An 18610-nucleotide genomic window follows, 5' to 3' on the forward strand; every position below is an offset into this window, starting at 1 on the left:
CAACCACTGAGGTTAGGTTAACTGGCCTAAAATTTCCTTTCTTTTGCCTTCCTCCCTTCTTAAAGAGTGGAGTGACATTTGCAATTTTCCAGTCTCTGGGACCATGCCAGAATCAAGTGATTCTTGAAAGATCATGACAAATGCATCCGTTATCTCTTCAGCAATCTCTCTCAGGACTCTGGGATGTAGTCCATCTGTTCCAGGTGACTTATCCACCTTCAGACCTTTCAGTTTGCCTGACACTTTTTAATGGCTCTCACTCCTGCTCCCTGACACTCACGGACCTCTGGCACTGCTACTGTTTTCCACAGTGAAGACTGATGCAAAGTACCCATTAAGTTCAGCTGCCATTTCTTTGTCCCCCATTACTACCTCACCAGCATCATTTTCCAGTGGTCCAATATCAACTCTCACCTCCCTTTTACCTTTTATATAACTGAAGAACTTTTAGTATCCTCTTTTATATTGTCGGCTAGTTTACTCTCATATTTTATCTTTTCCCTTCTGTGGTTGTGAGGGAGGGAAGGGATAGATTGATCTTGGAGGTTGAAAGGTTGGTGCAACACGGTGGGTCAAAAGGCCTGTGCTGTCCTGCAGTATTCTGGGTCTTATAGCCTTCCGTTTTCCTATCTGTGCATCTCAGGGGCATTTAATAGTCTCTTAAAAGCCCCTGGCATTAAACTGGCTCATCTCTCTCTGTAGTAAGTGTCTATGCTTCGTGTTTGAGGGACCTCTCTCGGAAAGCGAAATGTTCTACAGTGTGGCCGGACGTGAGAAGGCTGTGATGGGTCGGTGTCTCAGAACACAGGAGGGCTCAGATTGATCTTGGGAGTAGGTTAAAGGGTTGGCACAACATTGTGGGCTGAAGGGCCTGTACTGTACTGTTTGAAGTGCCCACTGGGGAGGACGAGGCAAATCAGCCCCTCTATTCGGTTAAGCCTGTGGCTCCTGCGTCCTGGAGCTGTGGGTAAAGTGTGAACTGGCTAACTTCTAACTTTTCCCTCCTGTCTCCTCAGGGGCCGAGGGGTTTTGTGAACAGACGCTGGTGGCAGTGAAACCAGATGGGGTGCAGAGGAGGCTCGTGGGAGAGATTATCCAGCGGTTTGAGAGAAGGGGCTTCCAGCTGGTGGGACTGAAACTTGTGCAGGTACTGCAAGATCCAAGTGCAACGACAGCCAGCCTTTGTTTAATCTGCTAGGACTTCCATGGTGAATGGTCGGACATTGAGGAGTACGGTAGAACAAAGGGATCTGGAAGGCATTCTCTTCAATCTGGAGGATTGGAGAGACAGTGGGATCTTGACCAGATGGAGAAATGGGCTGAAAAATGGGAGGTGGAATTTAATGCAGGCAAGTGTTAGTTATTGCTCTGGAGTGGGAGAACTAACCAGAGTAGGACTTCCACAGTGAATGGTAGGGCACTGAGGAATGTGGTACAACAGAGGGATATGGGATTACAGGTACAGGATTCCTTGAAATGGTGTCATGCATAGATAAGGCCGTAAAAAGAGCTTTTGGCACCTGGATCAGATCATGAATACAGGAGTTGAGATGTCATGTTGTAGTTGTACAGTTGCAGTTTTGGTCACCTTCCTGCAGGAAAGAAATCAATAAGATCGGAAGAGTGCAGAGAAAACTTACAAGGATGTTACTGGAAATTGAGCACCTGAGTTGTAGGGAATTGCTGAACAAGTTACAGCTGTTCCCTGGAGCGTAGGAAAATGAGGGGAGATGTGATACAAGTATACAAAGTTATGAGGGGTGTAGATGGGTAAATGCAAGTGCGCTTTTCCACTGGGGTTGGCTGGGACTACAACCAGAGGTCATGGGTGAAAGGTGAAATATTTAAGGGGAACCTGATGGGCAACTTCTTCAGAGTGTGGAATGAGCTGTCAGCAAAAGTGGTGGATGTTAGTTCAGTTTCAACATTTAAGAGGAGTTTGGACAAGTACTTGGCTTGATGGACCAGGCAGAGTAACAGTTCGGCCTTGACTGGAGAAGCCAAAGGCCCTGTGACTGAGATTAAACCAGGGAACCACAGGCCAGTGAGCCTCGCATTACTGGAGGGTGCTTTGAGAGGCAGGATGTATCTGCATTGGGAAAGGCAGGGGCACATTTGGGATAGTCAGCACAGTTGATTGTGTGGGAAATGGTAACTCATGAATTTAATTGAATTATTTGAAGAGGATTGACAAGGGCAGGATGGTAGACATTGAGTGATACAGAGATCGATGGTGAAGTGACATGGTTTGAAAGTGTGTGAGGAACACCAGATTTAGTGGTGTAGTGGATAGTGAAGATGGGTATTTAAAGTTGCAACAAGATCTAGATCAATTGAGGAAGTGGACCAGGAAATGGCAGATGGAGTTTATCCTAGACAAGTGTTAAGTGTTACATTTTGGTAAGTTAAATCGGACAAGAGGTGTATAAAATGATGAGAGGCATTGATCGTGTGGATAGTCAGAGGCTTTTTCCCTGGGCTTAAATGGTTGCCACAAGAGGACACAGGTTTAAGGTGCTGGGGAGTAGGTACAGAGGAGATGTCAGGGTTAAGTTTTTTTTTTACACAGAGACTGGTGAGTACGTGGAATGGGCTGCTGGTGACGGTGGTGGAGGCAGATACAATAGGGTCTTTTAAGAGACTTTTGGATAGGTACATGGAGCTTAGAAAAATAGAGGGCTATGGTAAGCCTAGTAATTTCTACAACTTCGTGGGCCGAAGGGCCTGTATTGTGCTGTAGGTTTTCTGTGTTTCTAAGACTAGAGACTGTTGTAGAACAGTGAGATCTAGCAGTATAACTACACAGTTCTACAACAGTGGATTCACGGGAACACATGGCGATGGAGACACATTTGCATTCATCGATCAGGGCAGCGTACAAGAGCTGGGATGTTGGTGCGATTTGTGTGTGTACAGTTCGAAGGATGTCATGAAGCTGGGGAGATGGCAGAGAAGAGAGAAGGCTCACAAGGATTTACGGGACTGGAGAGGACAGTTACAAGGAGACTGGGCAAGCAGGGATTGCTTTCTCTGGAGTGGAGGAGGCTGAGGGGTAGGTCACCCTGGGTAGGGTGAGCTCACTCTGTCAATAAGGGGTAGCTCAATTCTTGATGATCTTGTGGATGAGCCCCACAAGATGGAATCGTTGGGAGGGGGGGGGGGGGGTTTGAAACATTGACTTTGTGCATCCTTGTTTCAGGCACCCCAGGACATTCTCTCAGCTCACTACCACGATCTGGCGGAGAAGCCGTTCTACCCGGCACTGATCGAGTACATGAGCTCCGGACCTATCATTGCCATGGTGAGTTCCGGAGGACCAGCAGACACACAGTTACTCAGTGGCTGAAAGGATGCCGATCTCCTAAAGCTCCAGCGAGGATGTGGAAGCTTTAGAGAAGGTGCAGAGGAGATTCACCAGGATGCTGCCTGGATTAGAGAGGGTGCAGAGGAGATTCACCAGGATGCTGCCTGGATCAGAGAGGGTGCAGAGGAGATTCACCAGGATGCTGCCTGGATCAGAGAGGGTGCAGAGGAGATTCACCAGGACGCTGCCTGGATCAGAGAGGGTGCAGAGGAGATTCACCAGGACGCTGCCTGGATCAGAGAGGGTGCAGAGGAGATTCACCAGGACGCTGCCTGGATCAGAGAGGGTGCAGAGGAGATTCACCAGGACGCTGCCTGGATCAGAGAGGGTGCAGAGGAGATTCACCAGGACGCTGCCTGGATCAGAGAGGGTGCAGAGGAGATTCACCAGGACGCTGTCTGGATCAGAGAGGGTGCAGAGGAGATTCACCAGGATGCTGTCTGGATCAGAGAGGGTGCAGAGGAGATTCACCAGGATGTTGCCTGGATTAGAGAGGGTGTAGAGGAGATTCACCAGGATGCTGCCTGGATCAGAGAGGGTGTAGAGGAGATTCACCAGGATGCTGCCTGGATTAGGGAGGGTGTAGAGGAGATTCACCAGGATGCTGCCTGGATTAGGGAGGGTGTAGAGGAGATTCACCAGGATGCTGCCTGGATTAGAGAGGGTGTAGAGGAGATTCACCAGGATGCTGCCTGGATTAGAGAGGGTGTAGAGGAGATTCACCAGGATGCTGCCTGGATTACAGAGGGTGCAGAGGAGATTCACCAGGATGCTGCCTGGATTACAGAGGGTGCAGAGGAGATTCACCAGGATGCTGCCTGGATTAGCGAGGGTGCAGAGGAGATTCACCAGGATGCTGCCTGGATCAGAGAGGGTGCAGAGGAGATTCACCAGGATGCTGTCTGGATTAGAGAGGGTGCAGAGGAGATTTACCAGGATGCTGCCTGGATTAGAGAGGGTGCAGAGGAGATTCACCAGGATGCTGCCTGGATTAGCGAGGGTGCAGAGGAGATTCACCAGGATGCTGCCTGGATCAGAGAGGGTGCAGAGGAGATTCACCAGGATGCTGCCTGGATTAGCGAGGGTGCAGAGGAGATTCACCAGGATGCTGCCTGGATCAGAGAGGGTGCAGAGGAGATTCACCAGGATGCTGTCTGGATTAGAGAGGGTGCAGAGGAGATTTACCAGGATGCTGCCTGGATTAGAGAGGGTGCAGAGGAGATACACCAGGATGCTGCCTGGATTACAGAGGGTGCAGAGGAGATTCACCAGGATGCTGCCTGGATTAGAGAGGGTGCAGAGGAGATTCACCAGGATGCTGCCTGGATTAGAGGGTGCAGAGGAGATTCACCAGGATGCTGCCTGGATTAGAGGGGGTGCAGAGGAGATTGACCAGGATGCTGCCTGGATTAGAGAGGGTGCAGAGGAGATTCACCGAGATGCTGCCTGGATTAGAGAGGGTGCAGAGGAGATTCACTGGGATGCTGCCTGGATTAGAGAGGGTGCAGAGGAGATTCACTGGGATGCTGCCTGGATCAGAGAGGGTGCAGAGGAGATTGACCAGGATGCTGCCTGGATTAGAGAGGGTGCAGAGGAGATTCACCAGGGCGCTGTCTGGATTAGAGAAGGTGCAGAGGAGATTCACCAGGACGCTGCCTGGATCGGAGAGGGTGCAGAGGAGATTCACCAGGAGGCTGCCTGGATCAGAGAGGGTGCAGAGGAGATTCACCAGGACACTGTCTGGATCAGAGAGGGTGCAGAGGAGATTCACCAGGATGCTGTCTGGATCAGAGAGGGTGCAGAGGAGATTCACCAGGATGCTGTCTGGATTAGAGAGGGTGCAGAGGAGATTCACCAGGATGCTGCCTGGATTACAGAGGGTGCAGAGGAGATTCACCAGGACGCTGCCTGGATCAGAGAGGGTGCAGAGGAGATTCACCAGGATGCTGCCTGGATTAGAGAGGGTGCAGAGGAGATACACCAGGATGCTGCCTGGATCAGAGAGGGTGCAGAGAATATTCACCAGGATGCTGCCTGGATCAGAGAGGGTGCAGAGGAGATTCACCAGAACGCTGCCTGGATCAGCGAGGGTGCAGAGGAGATTCACCAGGACGCTGCCTGGATCAGAGAGGGTGCAGAGGAGATTCACCAGGACGCTGCCTGGATCAGAGAGGGTGCAGAGGAGATTCACCAGGACGCTGCCTGGATCAGAGAGGGTGCAGAGGAGATTCACCAGGACGCTGCCTGGATCAGAGAGGGTGCAGAGGAGATTCACCAGGACGCTGCCTGGATCAGAGAGGGTGCAGAGGAGATTCACCAGGACGCTGCCTGGATCAGAGAGGGTGCAGAGGAGATTCACCAGGACGCTGCCTGGATCAGAGAGGGTGCAGAGGAGATTCACCAGGATGCTGCCTGGATTAGAGAGGGTGCAGGGGAGATTTACCAGGATGCTGCCTGGATCAGAGAGGGTGCAGGGGAGATTTACCAGGATGCTGCCTGGATCAGAGAGGGTGCAGGGGAGATTCACCAGGACGCTGCCTGGATCAGAGAGGGTGCAGGGGAGATTTACCAGGATGCTGCCTGGATCAGAGAGGGTGCAGAGGAGATTCATCAGGACGCTGCCTGGATCAGAGAGGGTGCAGAGTAGATTCACCAGGACGCTGCCTGGATCAGAGAGGGTGCAGAGGAGATTCACCAGGACGCTGCCTGGATCAGAGAGGGTGCAGAGGAGATTCACCGGGACGCTGCCTGGATCAGAGAGGGTGCAGAGGAGATTCACCGGCGCGCTGCCTGGATCAGAGAGGGTGCAGAGGAGATTCACCGGGACGCTGCCTGGATCAGAGAGGGTGCAGAGGAGATTCACCGGGACGCTGTCTGGATCAGAGAGGGTGCAGAGGAGATTCACCGGGACGCTGCCTGGATCAGAGAGGGTGCAGAGGAGATTCACCGGGACGCTGCCTGGATCAGAGAGGGTGCAGAGGAGATTCACCGGGACGCTGCCTGGATCAGAGAGGGTGCAGAGGAGATTCACCGGGACGCTGCCTGGATCAGAGAGGGTGCAGAGGAGATTCACCAGGACAAAGCCTGGATCAGAGAGGGTGCAGAGGAGATTCACCAGGATGCTGCCTGGATCAGAGAGGGTGCAGAGGAGATTCACCAGGATAAAGCCTGGATCAGAGAGGGTGCAGAGGAGATTCACCAGGATGCTGCCTGGATCAGCGAGGGTGCAGAGGAGATTCCCCAGGATGCTGCCTGGATTACAGAGGGTGCAGAGGAGATTCACCAGGATGCTGCCTGGATTAGCAAGAGTGCAGAGGAGATTCACCAGGACGCTGCCTGGATTAGCGAGGGTGCAGAGGAGATTCACCAGGACGCTGCCTGGATAAGAGAGGGTGCAGAGGAGATTCATCAGGACGCTGCCTGGATCAGAGAGGGTGCAGAGGAGATTCACCAGGACGCTTCCTGGATCAGAGAGGGTGCAGAGGAGATTCACCAGGACGCTGCCTGGATCAGAGAGGGTGCAGAGGAGATTCACCAGGACGCTGCCTGGATCAGAGAGGGTGCAGAGGATGATTCACCATGATGCTGTCTGGATTAGAGAGGGTGCAGAGGAGATTCACCAGGATGCTGTCTGGATTAGAGAGGGTGCAGAGGAGATTCACCAGTACGCTGCCTGGATCAGAGAGGGTGCAGAGGAGATTTACCAGGATGCTGCCTGGATTACAGAGGGTGCAGAGGAGATTCACCAGGATGCTGCCTGGATCAGAGAGGGTGCAGAGGAGATTCACCAGTACGCTGCCTGGATCAGAGAGGGTGCAGAGGAGATTCCCCAGGATGCTGCCTGGATTACAGAGGGTGCAGATGAGATTCACCAGGACGCTGCCTGGATTAGCGAGGGTGCAGAGGAGATTCACCAGGACGCTGCCTGGATTAGCGAGGGTGCAGAGGAGCTTCACCAGGACGCTGCCTGGATTAGCGAGGGTGCAGAGGAGATTCACCAGGATGCTGCCTGGATCAGAGAGGGTGCAGAGGAGATTCACCAGGACGCTGCCTGGATCAGAGAGGGTGCAGAGGAGATTCACCAGGACGCTGCCTGGATCAGAGAGGGTGCAGAGGAGATTCACCGGGACGCTGTCTGGATTAGAGAGGGTGCAGAGGAGATTCACCAGGATGCTGTCTGGATTAGAGAGGGTGCAGAGGAGATTCACCGGGACGCTGCCTGGATCAGAGAGGGTGCAGAGGAGATTCACCGGGACGCTGCCTGGATCAGAGAGGGTGCAGAGGAGATTCACCGGGACGCTGCCTGGATCAGAGAGGGTGCAGAGGAGATTCACCAGTACAAAGCCTGGATCAGAGAGGGGGCAGAGGAGATTCACCAGGATGCTGCCTGGATCAGAGAGGGTGCAGAGGAGATTCACCAGGACAAAGCCTGGATCAGAAAGGGTGCAGAGGAGATTCACCAGGATGCTGCCTGGATTAGCGAGGGTGCAGAGGAGATTCCCCAGGATGCTGCCTGGATTACAGAGGGTGCAGAGGAGATTCACCAGGACGCTGCCTGGATTAGCGAGAGTGCAGAGGAGATTCACCAGGACGCTGCCTGGATTAGCGAGGGTGCAGAGGAGATTCACCAGGACGCTGCCTGGATCAGAGAGGGTGCAGAGGAGATTCACCAGGACGCTGCCTGGATCAGAGAGGGTGCAGAGGAGATTCACCAGGACGCTGCCTGGATCAGAGAGGGTGCAGAGGAGATTGACCAGGACGCTGCCTAGATCAGAGAGGGTGCAGAGGAGATTCACCAGGACGCTGTCTGGATCAGAGAGGGTGCAGAGGAGATTCACCAGGACGCTGTCTGGATCAGAGAGGGTGCAGAGGAGATTCACCGGGACGCTGCCTGGATCAGAGAGGGTGCAGAGGAGATTCACCAGGACGCTGCCTGGATCAGAGAGGGTGCAGAGGTGATTCACCAGGATGCTGCCTGGATTAGCGAGGGTGCAGAGGAGATTCACCAGGACGCTGCTGGATCAGAGAGGGTGCAGAGGAGATTCCCCAGGACGCTGCCTGGATCAGAGAGGGTACAGAGGAGATTCACCAGGATGCTGCCTGGATTAGCGAGGGTGCAGAGGAGATTCACCAGGACGCTGCTGGATCAGAGAGGGTGCAGAGGAGATTCCCCAGGACGCTGCCTGGATCAGAGAGGGTACAGAGGAGATTCACCACAATGCTGTCTGGATTAGAGAGGTTGCAGAGGAGATTGACCAGGACGCTGCCTGGATCAGAGAGGGTGCAGAGGAGATTCACCAGGACGCTGCCTGGATCAGAGAGGGTACAGAGGAGATTCACCAGGACGCTGCCTGGATCAGAGAGGGTACAGAGGAGATTCACCACGATGCTGTCTGGATTAGAGAGGGTGCAGAGGAGATTCACCAGGATGCTGTCTGGATTAGAGAGGTTGCAGAGGAGATTGACCAGGACGCTGCCTGGATCAGAGAGGGTGCAGAGGAGATTCACCAGGACGCTGCCTGGATCAGAGAGGGTGCAGAGGAGATTCACCAGGACGCTGCCTGGATCAGAGAGGGTGCAGAGGAGATTCACCAGGACGCTGCCTGGATCAGAGAGGGTGCAGAGGAGATTCACTGGGATGCTGTCTGGATTAGAGAGGGTGCAGAGGAGATTCACCGGGATGCTGTCTGGATCAGAGAGGGTGCAGAGGAGATTCACCAGGGCGCTGTCTGGATTAGAGAGGGTGCAGAGGAGATTCACCAGGACGCTGCCTGGATCGGAGAGGGTGCCGAGGAGATTCACCAGGATGCTGCCTGGATCGGAGAGGGTGCAGAGGAGATTCACCAGGACAAAGCCTGGATCAGAGAGGGTGCAGAGGAGATTCACCAGGACGCTGCCTGGATCAGAGAGGGTGCAGAGGAGATTCACCAGGATGCTGCCTGGATCAGAGAGGGTGCAGAGGAGATTCACCAGGACGCTGCCTGGATCGGAGAGGGTGCAGAGGAGATTCACCAGGACGCTGCCTGGATTACAGAGGGTGCAGAGGAGATTCACCAGGATGCTGCCTGGATTACAGAGGGTGCAGAGGAGATTCACCAGGACAAAGCCTGGATCAGAGAGGGTGCAGAGGAGATTCACCAGGATGCTGCCTGGATTACAGAGGGTGCAGAGGAGATTCACCAGGACAAAGCCTGGATTAGCGAGGGTGCAGAGGAGATTCACCAGGACGCTGCTGGATCAGAGAGGGTGCAGAGGAGATTCCCCAGGACGCTGCCTGGATCAGAGAGGGTGCAGAGGAGATTCACCAGGACGCTGCCTGGATCAGAGAGGGTGCAGAGGAGATTCACCAGGACGCTGTCTGGATCAGAGAGGGTGCAGAGGAGATTCACCAGGATGCTGTCTGGATCAGAGAGGGTGCAGAGGAGATTCACCAGGATGTTGCCTGGATTAGAGAGGGTGTAGAGGAGATTCACCAGGATGCTGCCTGGATCAGAGAGGGTGTAGAGGAGATTCACCAGGATGCTGCCTGGATTAGGGAGGGTGTAGAGGAGATTCACCAGGATGCTGCCTGGATTAGGGAGGGTGTAGAGGAGATTCACCAGGATGCTGCCTGGATTAGAGAGGGTGTAGAGGAGATTCACCAGGATGCTGCCTGGATTAGAGAGGGTGTAGAGGAGATTCACCAGGATGCTGCCTGGATTACAGAGGGTGCAGAGGAGATTCACCAGGATGCTGCCTGGATTACAGAGGGTGCAGAGGAGATTCACCAGGATGCTGCCTGGATTAGCGAGGGTGCAGAGGAGATTCACCAGGATGCTGCCTGGATCAGAGAGGGTGCAGAGGAGATTCACCAGGATGCTGTCTGGATTAGAGAGGGTGCAGAGGAGATTTACCAGGATGCTGCCTGGATTAGAGAGGGTGCAGAGGAGATTCACCAGGATGCTGCCTGGATTAGCGAGGGTGCAGAGGAGATTCACCAGGATGCTGCCTGGATCAGAGAGGGTGCAGAGGAGATTCACCAGGATGCTGCCTGGATTAGCGAGGGTGCAGAGGAGATTCACCAGGATGCTGCCTGGATCAGAGAGGGTGCAGAGGAGATTCACCAGGATGCTGTCTGGATTAGAGAGGGTGCAGAGGAGATTTACCAGGATGCTGCCTGGATTAGAGAGGGTGCAGAGGAGATACACCAGGATGCTGCCTGGATTACAGAGGGTGCAGAGGAGATTCACCAGGATGCTGCCTGGATTAGAGAGGGTGCAGAGGAGATTCACCAGGATGCTGCCTGGATTAGAGAGGGTGCAGAGGAGATTCACCAGGATGCTGCCTGGATTAGAGGGTGCAGAGGAGATTCACCAGGATGCTGCCTGGATTAGAGGGGGTGCAGAGGAGATTGACCAGGATGCTGCCTGGATTAGAGAGGGTGCAGAGGAGATTCACCGAGATGCTGCCTGGATTAGAGAGGGTGCAGAGGAGATTCACTGGGATGCTGCCTGGATTAGAGAGGGTGCAGAGGAGATTCACTGGGATGCTGCCTGGATCAGAGAGGGTGCAGAGGAGATTGACCAGGATGCTGCCTGGATTAGAGAGGGTGCAGAGGAGATTCACCAGGATGCTGTCTGGATCAGAGAGGGTGCAGAGGAGATTCACCAGGGCGCTGTCTGGATTAGAGAAGGTGCAGAGGAGATTCACCAGGACGCTGCCTGGATCGGAGAGGGTGCAGAGGAGATTCACCAGGAGGCTGCCTGGATCAGAGAGGGTGCAGAGGAGATTCACCAGGACCCTGTCTGGATCAGAGAGGGTGCAGAGGAGATTCACCAGGATGCTGTCTGGATCAGAGAGGGTGCAGAGGAGATTCACCAGGATGCTGTCTGGATTAGAGAGGGTGCAGAGGAGATTCACCAGGACGCTGCCTGGATTACAGAGGGTGCAGAGGAGATTCACCAGGACGCTGCCTGGATCAGAGAGGGTGCAGAGGAGATTCACCAGTACGCTGCCTGGATCAGAGAGGGTGCAGAGGAGATTCACCAGGACGCTGCCTGGATCAGAGAGGGTGCAGAGGAGATTCACCAGGACGCTGCCTGGATCAGAGAGGGTGCAGAGGAGATTCACCAGGATGCTGCCTGGATTAGAGAGGGTGCAGGGGAGATTTACCAGGATGCTGCCTGGATCAGAGAGGGTGCAGAGGAGATTCACCAGGATGCTGCCTGGATTAGAGAGGGTGCAGGGGAGATTTACCAGGATGCTGCCTGGATCAGAGAGGGTGCAGAGGAGATTCACCAGGACGCTGCCTGGATCAGAGAGGGTGCAGGGGAGATTCACCACGACGCTGCCTGGATCAGAGAGGGTGCAGGGGAGATTTACCAGGATGCTGCCTGGATCAGAGAGGGTGCAGAGGAGATTCATCAGGACGCTGCCTGGATCAGAGAGGGTGCAGAGGAGATTCACCAGGACGCTGCCTGGATCAGAGAGGGTGCAGAGGAGATTCACCAGGACGCTGCCTGGATCAGAGAGGGTGCAGAGGAGATTCACCAGGACGCTGCCTGGATCAGAGAGGGTGCAGAGGAGATTCACCGGGACGCTGCCTGGATCAGAGAGGGTGCAGAGGAGATTCACCGGCGCGCTGCCTGGATCAGAGAGGGTGCAGAGGAGATTCACCGGGACGCTGCCTGGATCAGAGAGGGTGCAGAGGAGATTCACCGGGACGCTGCCTGGATCAGAGAGGGTGCAGAGGAGATTCACCGGGACGCTGTCTGGATCAGAGAGGGTGCAGAGGAGATTCACCGGGACGCTGCCTGGATCAGAGAGGGTGCAGAGGAGATTCACCGGGACGCTGCCTGGATCAGAGAGGGTGCAGAGGAGATTCACCGGGACGCTGCCTGGATCAGAGAGGGTGCAGAGGAGATTCACCGGGACGCTGCCTGGATCAGAGAGGGTGCAGAGGAGATTCACCAGGACAAAGCCTGGATCAGAGAGGGTGCAGAGGAGATTCACCAGGATGCTGCCTGGATCAGAGAGGGTGCAGAGGAGATTCACCAGGACAAAGCCTGGATCAGAGAGGGTGCAGAGGAGATTCACCAGGATGCTGCCTGGATTAGCGAGGGTGCAGAGGAGATTCCCCAGGATGCTGCCTGGATTACAGAGGGTGCAGAGGAGATTCACCAGGATGCTGCCTGGATTAGCAAGAGTGCAGAGGAGATTCACCAGGACGCTGCCTGGATTAGCGAGGGTGCAGAAGAGATTCACCAGGACGCTGCCTGGATCAGAGAGGGTGCAGAGGAGATTCACCAGGACGCTTCCTGGATCAGAGAGGGTGCAGAGGAGATTCACCAGGACGCTGCCTGGATCAGAGAGGGTGCAGAGGAGATTCACCAGGACGCTGCCTGGATCAGAGAGGGTGCAGAGGATGATTCACCATGATGCTGTCTGGATTAGAGAGGGTGCAGAGGAGATTCACTGGGATGCTGCCTGGATTAGAGAGGGTGCAGAGGAGATTCACTGGGATGCTGCCTGGATCAGAGAGGGTGCAGAGGAGATTGACCAGGATGCTGCCTGGATTAGAGAGGGTGCAGAGGAGATTCACCAGGGCGCTGTCTGGATTAGAGAAGGTGCAGAGGAGATTCACCAGGACGCTGCCTGGATCGGAGAGGGTGCAGAGGAGATTCACCAGGAGGCTGCCTGGATCAGAGAGGGTGCAGAGGAGATTCACCAGGACACTGTCTGGATCAGAGAGGGTGCAGAGGAGATTCACCAGGATGCTGTCTGGATCAGAGAGGGTGCAGAGGAGATTCACCAGGATGCTGTCTGGATTAGAGAGGGTGCAGAGGAGATTCACCAGGATGCTGCCTGGATTACAGAGGGTGCAGAGGAGATTCACCAGGACGGTGCCTGGATCAGAGAGGGTGCAGAGGAGATTCACCAGGATGCTGCCTGGATTAGAGAGGGTGCAGAGGAGATACACCAGGATGCTGCCTGGATCAGAGAGGGTGCAGAGAATATTCACCAGGATGCTGCCTGGATCAGAGAGGGTGCAGAGGAGATTCACCAGAACGCTGCCTGGATCAGCGAGGGTGCAGAGGAGATTCACCAGGACGCTGCCTGGATCAGAGAGGGTGCAGAGGAGATTCACCAGGACGCTGCCTGGATCAGAGAGGGTGCAGAGGAGATTCACCAGGACGCTGCCTGGATCAGAGAGGGTGCAGAGGAGATTCACCAGGACGCTGCCTGGATCAGAGAGGGTGCAGAGGAGATTCACCAGGACGCTGCCTGGATCAGAGAGGGTGCAGAGGAGATTCACCAGGATACTGCCTGGATTAGAGAGGGTGCAGGGGAGATTTACCAGGATGCTGCCTGGATCAGAGAGGGTGCAGAGCAGATTCACCAGGATGCTGCCTGGATTAGAGAGGGTGCAGGGGAGATTTACCAGGATGCTGCCTGGATCAGAGAGGGTGCAGAGGAGATTCACCAGGACGCTGCCTGGATCAGAGAGGGTGCAGGGGAGATTCACCAGGACGCTGCCTGGATCAGAGAGGGTGCAGGGGAGATTTACCAGGATGCTGCCTGGATCAGAGAGGGTGCAGAGGAGATTCATCAGGACGCTGCCTGGATCAGAGAGGGTGCAGAGTAGATTCACCAGGACGCTGCCTGGATCAGAGAGGGTGCAGAGGAGATTCACCAGGACGCTGCCTGGATCAGAGAGGGTGCAGAGGAGATTCACCGGGACGCTGCCTGGATCAGAGAGGGTGCAGAGGAGATTCACCGGCGCGCTGCCTGGATCAGAGAGGGTGCAGAGGAGATTCACCGGGACGCTGCCTGGATCAGAGAGGGTGCAGAGGAGATTCACCGGCGCGCTGCCTGGATCAGAGAGGGTGCAGAGGAGATTCACCGGGACGCTGCCTGGATCAGAGAGGGTGCAGAGGAGATTCACCGGGACGCTGTCTGGATCAGAGAGGGTGCAGAGGAGATTCACCGGGACGCTGCCTGGATCAGAGAGGGTGCAGAGGAGATTCACCGGGACGCTGCCTGGATCAGAGAGGGTGCAGAGGAGATTCACCGGGACGCTGCCTGGATCAGAGAGGGTGCAGAGGAGATTCACCGGGACGCTGCCTGGATCAGAGAGGGTGCAGAGGAGATTCACCAGGACAAAGCCTGGATCAGAGAGGGTGCAGAGGAGATTCACCAGGATGCTGCCTGGATCAGAGAGGGTGCAGAGGAGATTCACCAGGATAAAGCCTGGATCAGAGAGGGTGCAGAGGAGATTCACCAGGATGCTGCCTGGATCAGCGAGGGTGCAGAGGAGATTCCCCAGGATGCTGCCTGGATTACAGAGGGTGCAGAGGAGATTCACCAGGATGCTGCCTGGATTAGCAAGAGTGCAGAGGAGATTCACCAGGACGCTGCCTGGATTAGCGAGGGTGCAGAGGAGATTCACCAGGACGCTGCCTGGATAAGAGAGGGTGCAGAGGAGATTCACCAGGACGCTGCCTGGATCAGAGAGGGTGCAGAGGAGATTCACCAGGACGCTTCCTGGATCAGAGAGGGTGCAGAGGAGATTCACCAGGACGCTGCCTGGATCAGAGAGGGTGCAGAGGAGATTCACCAGGACGCTGCCTGGATCAGAGAGGGTGCAGAGGATGATTCACCATGATGCTGCCTGGATCAGAGAGGGTGCAGAGGAGATTCATCAGGACGCTGCCTGGATCAGAGAGGGTGCAGAGGAGATTCACCAGGACGCTGCCTGGATCAGAGAGGGTGCAGAGGAGATTCACCAGGACGCTGCCTGGATCAGAGAGGGTGCAGAGGAGATTCACCGGGACGCTGCCTGGATCAGAGAGGGTGCAGAGGAGATTCACCGGCGCGCTGCCTGGATCAGAGAGGGTGCAGAGGAGATTCACCGGGACGCTGCCTGGATCAGAGAGGGTGCAGAGGAGATTCACCGGGACGCTGTCTGGATCAGAGAGGGTGCAGAGGAGATTCACCGGGACGCTGCCTGGATCAGAGAGGGTGCAGAGGAGATTCACCGGGACGCTGCCTGGATCAGAGAGGGTGCAGAGGAGATTCACCGGGACGCTGCCTGGATCAGAGAGGGTGCAGAGGAGATTCACCGGGACGCTGCCTGGATCAGAGAGGGTGCAGAGGAGATTCACCAGGACAAAGCCTGGATCAGAGAGGGTGCAGAGGAGATTCACCAGGATGCTGCCTGGATCAGAGAGGGTGCAGAGGAGATTCACCAGGACAAAGCCTGGATCAGAGAGGGTGCAGAGGAGATTCACCAGGATGCTGCCTGGATTAGCGAGGGTGCAGAGGAGATTCCCCAGGATGCTGCCTGGATTACAGAGGGTGCAGAGGAGATTCACCAGGATGCTGCCTGGATTAGCAAGAGTGCAGAGGAGATTCACCAGGACGCTGCCTGGATTAGCGAGGGTGCAGAAGAGATTCACCAGGACGCTGCCTGGATCAGAGAGGGTGCAGAGGAGATTCACCAGGACGCTTCCTGGATCAGAGAGGGTGCAGAGGAGATTCACCAGGACGCTGCCTGGATCAGAGAGGGTGCAGAGGAGATTCACCAGGACGCTGCCTGGATCAGAGAGGGTGCAGAGGATGATTCACCATGATGCTGTCTGGATTAGAGAGGGTGCAGAGGAGATTCACTGGGATGCTGCCTGGATTAGAGAGGGTGCAGAGGAGATTCACTGGGATGCTGCCTGGATCAGAGAGGGTGCAGAGGAGATTGACCAGGATGCTGCCTGGATTAGAGAGGGTGCAGAGGAGATTCACCAGGGCGCTGTCTGGATTAGAGAAGGTGCAGAGGAGATTCACCAGGACGCTGCCTGGATCGGAGAGGGTGCAGAGGAGATTCACCAGGAGGCTGCCTGGATCAGAGAGGGTGCAGAGGAGATTCACCAGGACACTGTCTGGATCAGAGAGGGTGCAGAGGAGATTCACCAGGATGCTGTCTGGATCAGAGAGGGTGCAGAGGAGATTCACCAGGATGCTGTCTGGATTAGAGAGGGTGCAGAGGAGATTCACCAGGATGCTGCCTGGATTACAGAGGGTGCAGAGGAGATTCACCAGGACGCTGCCTGGATCAGAGAGGGTGCAGAGGAGATTCACCAGGATGCTGCCTGGATTAGAGAGGGTGCAGAGGAGATACACCAGGATGCTGCCTGGATCAGAGAGGGTGCAGAGAATATTCACCAGGATGCTGCCTGGATCAGAGAGGGTGCAGAGGAGATTCACCAGAACGCTGCCTGGATCAGCGAGGGTGCAGAGGAGATTCACCAGGACGCTGCCTGGATCAGAGAGGGTGCAGAGGAGATTCACCAGGACGCTGCCTGGATCAGAGAGGGTGCAGAGGAGATTCACCAGGACGCTGCCTGGATCAGAGAGGGTGCAGAGGAGATTCACCAGGACGCTGCCTGGATCAGAGAGGGTGCAGAGGAGATTCACCAGGACGCTGCCTGGATCAGAGAGGGTGCAGAGGAGATTCACCAGGATGCTGCCTGGATTAGAGAGGGTGCAGGGGAGATTTACCAGGATGCTGCCTGGATCAGAGAGGGTGCAGAGCAGATTCACCAGGATGCTGCCTGGATTAGAGAGGGTGCAGGGGAGATTTACCAGGATGCTGCCTGGATCAGAGAGGGTGCAGAGGAGATTCACCAGGACGCTGCCTAGATCAGAGAGGGTGCAGGGGAGATTCACCAGGACGCTGCCTGGATCAGAGAGGGTGCAGGGGAGATTTACCAGGATGCTGCCTGGATCAGAGAGGGTGCAGAGGAGATTCATCAGGACGCTGCCTGGATCAGAGAGGGTGCAGAGTAGATTCACCAGGACGCTGCCTGGATCAGAGAGGGTGCAGAGGAGATTCACCAGGACGCTGCCTGGATCAGAGAGGGTGCAGAGGAGATTCACCGGGACGCTGCCTGGATCAGAGAGGGTGCAGAGGAGATTCACCGGCGCGCTGCCTGGATCAGAGAGGGTGCAGAGGAGATTCACCGGGACGCTGCCTGGATCAGAGAGGGTGCAGAGGAGATTCACCGGGACGCTGTCTGGATCAGAGAGGGTGCAGAGGAGATTCACCGGGACGCTGCCTGGATCAGAGAGGGTGCAGAGGAGATTCACCGGGACGCTGCCTGGATCAGAGAGGGTGCAGAGGAGATTCACCGGGACGCTGCCTGGATCAGAGAGGGTGCAGAGGAGATTCACCGGGACGCTGCCTGGATCAGAGAGGGTGCAGAGGAGATTCACCAGGACAAAGCCTGGATCAGAGAGGGTGCAGAGGAGATTCACCAGGATGCTGCCTGGATCAGAGAGGGTGCAGAGGAGATTCACCAGGATAAAGCCTGGATCAGAGAGGGTGCAGAGGAGATTCACCAGGATGCTGCCTGGATCAGCGAGGGTGCAGAGGAGATTCCCCAGGATGCTGCCTGGATTACAGAGGGTGCAGAGGAGATTCACCAGGATGCTGCCTGGATTAGCAAGAGTGCAGAGGAGATTCACCAGGACGCTGCCTGGATTAGCGAGGGTGCAGAGGAGATTCACCAGGACGCTGCCTGGATAAGAGAGGGTGCAGAGGAGATTCACCAGGACGCTGCCTGGATCAGAGAGGGTGCAGAGGAGATTCACCAGGACGCTTCCTGGATCAGAGAGGGTGCAGAGGAGATTCACCAGGACGCTGCCTGGATCAGAGAGGGTGCAGAGGAGATTCACCAGGACGCTGCCTGGATCAGAGAGGGTGCAGAGGATGATTCACCATGATGCTGTCTGGATTAGAGAGGGTGCAGAGGAGATTCACCAGGATGCTGTCTGGATTAGAGAGGGTGCAGAGGAGATTCACCAGTACGCTGCCTGGATCAGAGAGGGTGCAGAGGAGATTTACCAGGATGCTGCCTGGATTACAGAGGGTGCAGAGGAGATTCACCAGGATGCTGCCTGGATCAGAGAGGGTGCAGAGGAGATTCACCAGTACGCTGCCTGGATCAGAGAGGGTGCAGAGGAGATTCCCCAGGATGCTGCCTGGATTACAGAGGGTGCAGATGAGATTCACCAGGACGCTGCCTGGATTAGCGAGGGTGCAGAGGAGATTCACCAGGACGCTGCCTGGATTAGCGAGGGTGCAGAGGAGCTTCACCAGGACGCTGCCTGGATTAGCGAGGGTGCAGAGGAGATTCACCAGGATGCTGCCTGGATCAGAGAGGGTGCAGAGGAGATTCACCAGGACGCTGCCTGGATCAGAGAGGGTGCAGAGGA

The 18610-nt window shown here is 55.5% G+C and overlaps 2 protein-coding genes across 2 annotated transcripts in view; one reads left to right on the top strand and one right to left on the bottom strand.

The window, feature by feature from the left end:
• The window catches only part of nme4 (NME/NM23 nucleoside diphosphate kinase 4), a 43279-nt gene that overhangs the window by 11591 nt on the left and 13078 nt on the right, over nt 1–18610 (top strand). Inside the window, exons 2-3 of the mRNA XM_073060071.1 lie at nt 1017–1147; nt 3200–3301. Of these exons, the coding sequence (XP_072916172.1) occupies nt 1017–1147; nt 3200–3301 (233 nt within the window). The remainder of the gene's footprint in view (nt 1–1016; nt 1148–3199; nt 3302–18610) is intronic.
• LOC140735239 (uncharacterized) overlaps nt 1–18610 on the bottom strand; it is a 49712-nt gene that overhangs the window by 7447 nt on the left and 23655 nt on the right. The gene's annotated exons all lie outside the window — the stretch shown is intronic.

This window comes from Hemitrygon akajei, chromosome 11, assembly GCF_048418815.1.
Source record: "Hemitrygon akajei chromosome 11, sHemAka1.3, whole genome shotgun sequence".
NCBI lineage: Eukaryota > Metazoa > Chordata > Chondrichthyes > Myliobatiformes > Dasyatidae > Hemitrygon > Hemitrygon akajei.